The 8,175-nt window shown below is 61.1% G+C and overlaps 1 protein-coding gene across 1 annotated transcript in view; it reads right to left on the reverse strand.

Annotated features, from left to right (window-relative positions):
- The window catches only part of CCDC27 (coiled-coil domain containing 27), an 18,663-nt gene that overhangs the window by 4,721 nt on the left and 5,767 nt on the right, over positions 1–8,175 (reverse strand). Inside the window, exons 4-9 of the mRNA XM_023536988.1 lie at positions 7,874–8,009; positions 6,771–7,115; positions 6,052–6,209; positions 3,604–3,765; positions 2,037–2,478; positions 1,711–1,841 (exon numbers count right to left, since the gene is read on the reverse strand). Of these exons, the coding sequence (XP_023392756.1) occupies positions 1,711–1,841; positions 2,037–2,478; positions 3,604–3,765; positions 6,052–6,209; positions 6,771–7,115; positions 7,874–8,009 (1,374 nt within the window). The remainder of the gene's footprint in view (positions 1–1,710; positions 1,842–2,036; positions 2,479–3,603; positions 3,766–6,051; positions 6,210–6,770; positions 7,116–7,873; positions 8,010–8,175) is intronic.

The following is an 8,175-nucleotide window of genomic DNA, read 5'->3' on the forward strand; positions in this document are numbered from 1 at the left end:
CGAACTTACAAAAGGAACTCGTAGGGAATAGAAACGGCGCCGAAGTTAAAAACCACGACGCTCGTGCACACGCTCGTCGCGGTCAGAGAAGACACCGCCGTGGAGAAACGAGAAAAGGGAAAAGGAACATTCAGAGAAGGAAAGAGAGACCTTGGGCGTTGTGAACGTTATAACAAAATCAAAACTCGGGAGGAGGGCCGGCCAGTCGACCCAGGAATCGCCCAAAAGCAGAAAGAAAAGGCGAGGGGGTGAGATGTAGGAGGGAAGACAGGAAGGGAAGGGGCCCAGAGCAGGGGGGCCGCTGGCCCCGTCCTGGGAGGCTGGGGGACGGTTCGGAGGAAACAGAAGGAAATCAAAAACGACGCCCCAAAGAAAACGCCCAGAGTGGACAGACGCAGGTTTCCAGCTGGCTCCTGGGTGCCCGGGACAGTGAAAAGAGACGCTCAAGCAGGCCCGACTCCGTGAAGTTTCAGGACACCTGGGACGGAGACAGGACCCTGCAACTTTGCGGAGAGGAAGCCGCCACCACCGAGAACTATGTCATCTGAAAGCACACGGATCGGGGGGACCGGGGGCTCCCCGCCAGCAAGCCCGGAAGGCAGGAGACTCGAGCGAAGCCTTCGTGCTGCCGAGGGAACACGCCTTCCAAACCAGGATTCACCGGACTCCGTGGACGTGCAGGGCAGAGGCCCGGGCAGGCGTGTGGCGTCGCCTCGAATGTACCTTCACTCCCCTTCCCTCAGAAAACGGCTCCAGAGAAAATAGGGAGTAGAGCAAGAAAGAGAAAGCTGTGGGAACGTGGCGTATGAATCTTAATACTGGTCCACAAACTTAGTTTCGGGGATGGGCACGTGCTATCCACGGCTGTCCTCACCGCGGAAATGCAGCGTCAGCTCACTGACATCGTGACGGACTGGTGTTGGCAGGGAGCAGGGGAGGACAGAGGGAGCTAAGACGGAGAAAATTCTGGGCTGGGCGTGGGAAGCGTGCTACCTAGAGACATGGAGAGCAATTTCTAAACAATCAGCGAGAGGAGCTGGACGTGGTCGCCGAGGGGGAGGGGCGCACGAGAGGGACAAGGGTGGGGAGCACGAGGAGGACAAGGTTGGGGCGCATGAGGACAAGGGTGGGGCGCACGAGAAGGACTAGGGTGGGGCGCACGAGAAGGACAAGGGTGGGGCGCATGAGGAGGACAAGGGTGGGGCGCACGAGGAGGACTAAGGTGGGGCGCACGAGAAGGACTAGGGTGGGGCGCACGAGGAGGACTAGGGTGGGGCGCACGAGGAGGACTAGGGTGGGGCGCACGAGGAGGACTAGGGTGGGGCGCACGAGAAGGACTAGGGTGGGGCGCTCCTGCTTTGTGTGACAAGCCTGTGGAGCTGTTTGGTTCTTTAATCTCCGTGGGTAAAAAAACTTGCGTAGAATAAAAACTAAACACGCTTAACAAGGAGTGGGCTTGGCGGAGTGGTCAGCTCCCGAAGTGCGGGTGGGGCTCTGACCTCGGGGACTCGGGGGCCAGGAGATGCCTGAGAAGTGGCCAAGAGCCAAGAGGCCCAGGTGACAGGATGGCCTCTCCGGCCAGAGGGCCGCTGGGGGCGCGGTGGTGTGGCCTGGGAGTGTCCCCGCGGCTCTGCGTTCAGTTTCTCCATCCGTGGGATGGGAAAACTTGGCACCCCGGAGCTGCGGGGGGGCGCGCAAGGCCACCGCCACCTTGTCGGTCATGGCCTGCAGCTGCTGCTTCCGCTCCCGCAGCTCTTTCTGCAGCAGCTCGTTCTCCGTGTTGACCTTCTGCAGCTGCGACTCTTGAAAATCCACTTGTCGTTGTAAAGACAGGATGGCTCCTGCGTGAGTGGCAGGAAGGGGAGGGGCGAGAACAGGGTGGGCGATGAAGGTGGGGTACGGGGCCAGGGGCACGGGGCCTCCCGCTCACTCTCACGTGGCTCCCAGCTCAGAGGGCTGGGGTGGGTCCCCGCCCAGCGCCTAGCAGACCAGCCTGAGCGGGCCGCGGTCCTGCCTCGGCGTCTCCGGCACCCTACCTGTCGCCAGGGAGTATCTGGTCCTGGTGCTCTCGAGCTCCGCCTGGAAGTCCTGGATCACCTGCTCGTACTCCTCCAGCTGGGCCATCAGCTCCTCCTCAAATGCCTCGTCCAGTGAGCAGGCCCTCCGGCTGCTGTCCTGGTCCCCCAGCTCCTCCTTTTCCTCCTCCAGATCCCCTTGCTCCAGCTGGTCCCCGTCCCCGTCCCCCGGCACCGCCGCCTGTCCGCCAGCTCTGCCCTGCGCCCCATCTTCCGCAGGCCTCTCGTCCTCCCCTGCCAGGCCTTCTTCCTCCTCACCGCCCGCCTCCAGGTCCCGGCCTCTGTCCGCCGCGGCATACTCCTCCTGCGTCTGGGAGAAGGAAGGGGCGTCAGGCAGGGCTTGTGGCCGCCCCCAGGGGAACGCAGGGGGCCAGGAGCACGCCAGATAGCTGTGCCACCCACCCTCCCACCCAGACGAGGCAGCCTCACAGTCTCAGGGGCTGCAGGCGACCAGCACCCCAGGGCTTGGGGCTGGCGCCGCCCTCCGCCCTCACTTCTGCTCCTCCAGGGAGGCAGGGCTGTGCCTGGAGGAGGGCCGCCGATTAGGGCTGCGAGTGGGACCCCGCAGCCCCTCGGTCTGCAGCCCGGCCAGTCTGCACCTGCCTCCAGCGCTGCAGCACCCTCTCATCCCAGCAGAAGGCCTTCGGGATGCTCAGCCTCCCGCGCAGCTTTGATGCCAACTCGGCAGGCGGCTCCTACAAGGCGCCTGCCCGCCTGAGCTGCAGGGCTCCACGGTGCTCCCCCAGATCCCCCGGGCGATGCGCTGCCCGGACCCGCCCTCCTGGGAGGAGGACAGCAGCCCCTCCACGTCAGGACCTGCAGACGGCAGCCCTGGGGGCGGCGGCCTTGCAGCACTGAGCGCGGCCATCTGGAAGGGTCGAGGGACCAGCCTCAGACATGCCCACCTGCGCTCTGGCCTCTGCAGCCGGCCACAGCCGTCGGGAGTCTGCGCAGTGCTCCCGGGCCTCCCAGATGCCTGCAGCCCCCACTCGCCGGTCAGCCCACCTCTGTGTCTGGGCAGTTTTCTTTGGAGGTGTCCAGGGCACTCGGCGATGTTCTGAAGCCCCCCACCCCAGCTCGTGTGGGCTGTAGCCTCAGGTATGAAAAAAAAACAGATCTTAGAGAGACCAGGTGACTGCTCACCAGGACCACACGGAGCTGCGCCTGGGCCCCACCTGGACCTGCCTCATCCAGGCCTCTACCTAGACCTCAGGAGGGCGACATCCCCAAGCCCATTTTATAGGCAAGGACACTGACACCCCACAGTCTGAACAGGTCAGGCTCATCCAAGTCACTGCCGCCCTTGGGCCTCGGGCCAGGAATCTGGGGACTCCACCTGCAGGGGGCCTCTGTCGTCCAGGGTGGCAGGGGAGCTGGCCCTCACAGGTAAGGAAACCGAGTGCTGAGAGAGCCACGACCTGGGTGGCTCCCAGGGGGTGTTGCCAGGGTGCCTGAGGGTCCCCGGGGGGTTCGGATGCGTCGGAAGCGGCGCCCACCGCTCACTGGGACTGCTGGGCGCTCCACTCACCTTCCCGGCCTGGCCTTTGCCTTTGAGGAGGCACTGCAGCTGCTTCCTCAGGGCCTCCCTCTCCTCCTGGAGCGCCAGGATCTCCTCATCTTTCTTCTGAACCTGGACCTCCAGCTCGGAGAGGCGCCGAACTTCCTCCCCCAGTGAGGACAGGCAGTGGTCCTGGACGGAACACGGGCGGCCTGTGCCATACAGCCACAGACCCTTTCCCCCGCCCGCCCACCCACAGGACGGCAGCTCCGGGTCCAGGAAGAACAGACCACTGTCCTGGGACCCAAAACCCCAAGCCCACAATGTCTACTGCTTTACTGCAGCCACATCGTGCCTTAGTGAGGTCCGGAATCCTGGCCAGGGCATTCCCCGCAGCCTGCCCTTCGGCCAGCCCCCCAACTGTGATCGAGGACACCAGTCTCCTGTGTGGCCCACACCTAACCAGCAACTCCCCCGAGATCCCCCCCGAGTCCCCCCCCGAGTCCCCTGCCTCCCATTCCCTAAATCACCAGGCCCTTAGTTCTTCAAAATGGGAGACACATCACAGAGGATTTTTTGTTTCCTTTCGGGCAAAGACAAACTGGAAGTATTTGTCCTCAGCAGATCGGAACTTAGAGAAATACTAAAGGGAGATGGTCCAGACAGAAATCTGGAAGGAAAGGTAACTAGAAAGTCCTCGAATGTTTGGGAATTAAGTGACAGAGGCTTCCACACGGCCCACGAGTCAGAGGAGTAATCACAAAGGAAGTTAGAAAACGTTTTAAACTGAACAATAGTGAACATTTGGACATAGCGATATTACGTGCAGCTAAAGCGGTGATTAAGGAACAATTTATAGCCTTAAAAAAGCATCTACCGTAGGAAACAATGGAAAAGCAATGATCTAAGTATCCGTCTCTTGAATTCCGAAAAAGAACTACAAATTAAACTTAAAGAATGCGGAAAGGAGGTAATAACACGGGGGGTGGGGTGGAGAGGGGGGTCCAGTGAAGACGGCGGCATCGTCACACTCGGGGTGTCTGAAGGGTATGTGGGACTTATTTGTGCTGTCAGGTTAAAGGGAAGAATAATTATGCAGGAGCCATGTCTTTACTTTGGCCACAGTGATTTAGACGCGTGTAAGTGTCCCGAACAAGACAGCGAAGGAGGCGCTGGTTCCAGCTGGGGCCGCCGAGTTCGCACGGCGCACGCGGTGCTGCCGCCCGTGGCTGTCCCGCCTCCAGGGGAGACTCTCCTGCCCACGACCGCTCGGACGAGGCAGAGACAAAACCCTGAGGCCAGCGCTTGAGCTCCTGGAGGCAGCCGAGCCTGCGGCCGCCCCTCGTCCCGGCCAGTTCACATACGGCAGCTGAGAATTCCGTCCCCACTGTTTAAATTCATCCTTTTACACACCTCCACGCGACTGTCTAATGGCATCCTTGGGCGATTGCCCCCGAAGTGGAATTGCTTGGGCAAAGGACATCAACACTTTTTACATCGCGAGATCCATCATAAAACGCAGAGGTCGCGTTTCGGAAATAAACGTAAAAGGTCGGCCCCCGCTGTGTACCCACCAACCGCCCGACGTTTTGTGTTATTCATTTCCATAATCGTCATTAAAGCTTTGCCAGCCTCAAAAACAAAACAGAAGCCAAGTCTGAGAAAAGCCCAACAGAGAGAGGAGAAGGCACGAGCTGGCGGTGTCCACAATGAAAGAAGCCGCGTCCTGCAGGCTCTCCGGCGGCTACGGCTGGGTGATAACAGGAAACTACGCACAGAAAAACCTCGCTTACCAAAACCGAAGGCGGCGGGCGGCGGGCGGCGGGCGGGGACTGAATACCTTAAAAGGAATCGAATGTGTTATTTTAAAAACCAACTGTGTAAAAAACCTCCGGGCACGGATGGCCTCAATGATGAATTCTTCAGAATTTAACAAACAAATCACTGATCTTATGCAAACTGAACAGAAAAAGGGGGAGCTCGTCCCGACTCTCTTTTGGTTATGAGGCCGAATAACTCTGACGCCAAAATCACACAAGGGAATGACAAGACAGGTGAACTGTGGGTCGGGCTCCCTCATACACACAGGTGAAATAAATGTCGACTCATAGGTGGGCCTTTGCCTGACAAGCTGCTTGTTGCTACTTTTAAGAATACATTCTCCCAAGCGGAACGCCTGGGTCAGAAGGCGTACAGATGGCCGAAGGTCATGATACACGCTGGCCGGCGACACATGAGTCGGTGAGGTCCACTGCGGCTTAAAGCGCCACCTTCTGGATGACGATGGACGGGGCCAGAAGCTTGGCAAAGCATCCACTTCGCAGATGCCACAGGAGGCGCCTGGAGGTCAGCTCGGCCCATGTCTGGGGACCTGACCGGATTCCCGCCACCAGATTCTAGAAACAGAGCCCATAGGGCAGAGGGCGCATCCTCTGCACCTGGACGCGGGCCGGGCCCCGGGGCGGCGCTCAGCGGTACCTTCTCATGGATGACGGAGATGTACCATGGTATCCGCTTTTTCATGTGGCTCTGCGCCAGGACTGGGCTGCCGGTGACCGGGCTCCACGTCTGGGACTCACTCTTCTTCCGCAAGTAATGGAACTCGCAGGCGCTCTTGCTGAAGGGGAGGAGGTGCCCTGTGGAAAAGCGTGGGCGGTCAGACTCTCCCTGGGCTCCGGGTGGTGGCTTCCGTGCTAACGTCCACCCCTCAAGACCCGCGACAGGGACCCTTCGCTGCCCAGCTGGCTCCTCTGCATCTCCCGGTCCGGCCGCTGCCGCCCGCCCCGCCCCGTGTGTGCTGGAGAGATGGAGGGAGGCGTCAAGCACCCTGTGGGATGCCCAGAGCCTGGGAGTCAGGACGATGGGGTCAGCCCCGTGCACGCGTGGCCCCGGACACCTTCCAGGGGTGTCCTCATATTCAGGCAAAGGGGACACCTGGGTGTGGCTTCATCTCTGGATAAGTGAAAGTGAATGCATTTGTCAGGACAGTGCATGTCGGTGTCTCCACTCCAGGGGGACGCACCTCAGGGCCCCCCTCCCCATGTGAGGGACGTGGGGCCAGGCGGGTGGGCCGGGGAGGGGCGTTCCATGGAGCAGGAGCCCTAGGGAGAGTGGGGGTCTGGGCATGTGCAGGCACAGACGCTCAGGGCTTGGGGGCCAAGGAGAGAACCCCTGTGCCCAGCATGGCCTGCGCTCACCGTCCACCTGCGTGTCTGAGCCGTTCCGGCTGGAGGGTGAGTCCTTGGTCACCTTCCAGGCCTCAGAGCCAACGCACACCTCCTGGGGCGAAGTGACTGCCGTGGCCGAACCTGCGGGAGGTGAAGGATGCCGGCTCGTGACTACTGAGGCCCGTCTTCCCGGCCCTCCGGGGCAGGCGTTTTCATTCCGTTTTTTTAAAAAGCCGAGTAAGATGAAAGGTGACCTTTCCCCATGGGACTCCTGCCCGCTGCTGGGGCGTCCACTAGAAATTGACCAGGCCAGCTTAATCTCCACAAACAGATGGGTCCCCTCCCCGGGGCTGGGGGTGGACCCCACGTTCCCATCTGTAAAAACGGCTCCTCCTCAGAGTCACGGTCTAAGCTGTCGTAAGCCACACCGATGGTGGGGCCCTCTGAGCATTATGGGGGCACGGACCCTGCCCCCCGGGCACCATATGGTCCCTCAGCCCTTCCCAGAGACCTGGGTCCTGAGGTGCTGGCCGCTCCCCAAGGCCTTGGCCCTGAGATGAGACAGTCCAGAGCTTGGACAGTGGGTGGGATCCTGGCTGAGACCCACGGACGGGATTGCTGGCCACAGGTCATGGCATCATCAGCACCACTGCTCAGGACAGCACCATGTGTGGGGAAATGGGACCAGCCCAGGTCCGGAAGCCGGGGTCTGGGATGAACCCTGGCCTGACTGATGCCTTCACGGCCCTCTCTGAGCTTCATGTTTGAGGGTCCATGACACAGTTGCTAAGGCTCCTTACAATGTCGGTGCCCAAAGAGCCATTTTTGGCCACGTGGATTTCTTGCCAGAAGCTTCCAGAATCTTCTACCTTCTCCCTCTCCCTCATCCCCAGCCCTACGGAATCTCCGGTGCGTGGACATAGAAAAGCAGGAGGCTGGGCGAGGAATACTAACAGTCAAAGCGGCAGGTGGCCCTTTCCTCTGTCCCCCGCCCCCCGGCCCCACGCACAGGGACAGTCACAGAGGTCCAGAAGCAGCAGGGGCCGCCCCGTAGGCCGATGCTGCCAGGAGGGTCCGGCCTGGGACGGAGGCGGTTTTCCTGCGGGGCGGGGGGCCTCTGCGGCAGGCCTCACCGTAATGGGACATGGACGTGGCTCGCGTGCAAAACTGCGGGCAGTCGGGTCGCTGGAGAAACATCTTTCGCAGCGACTCCACCTCCAGCATGAAGCTCGTGTCCTCAGGGCTGGAGTCCTGCTTCACGTCACTCTGCTGGAGTGGGGAAAAGGACAGCTGGGTGGAGAGGGCCCTGGCACGTGTGCCGACGGCGTCCGTCCCCTCCCTGCCGACCGCGAGCTTGCCGAGGACAGGCACGGGGCCCCCGCTCCAGCAGCTGCACACGCCGTCCATTCAGGCAGCCTGTGGGGATGGGACCCTC

The sequence above is a fragment of the Pteropus vampyrus genome, unplaced genomic scaffold, assembly GCF_000151845.1.
Source record: "Pteropus vampyrus isolate Shadow unplaced genomic scaffold, Pvam_2.0 Scaffold176, whole genome shotgun sequence".
Lineage (NCBI taxonomy): Eukaryota > Metazoa > Chordata > Mammalia > Chiroptera > Pteropodidae > Pteropus > Pteropus vampyrus.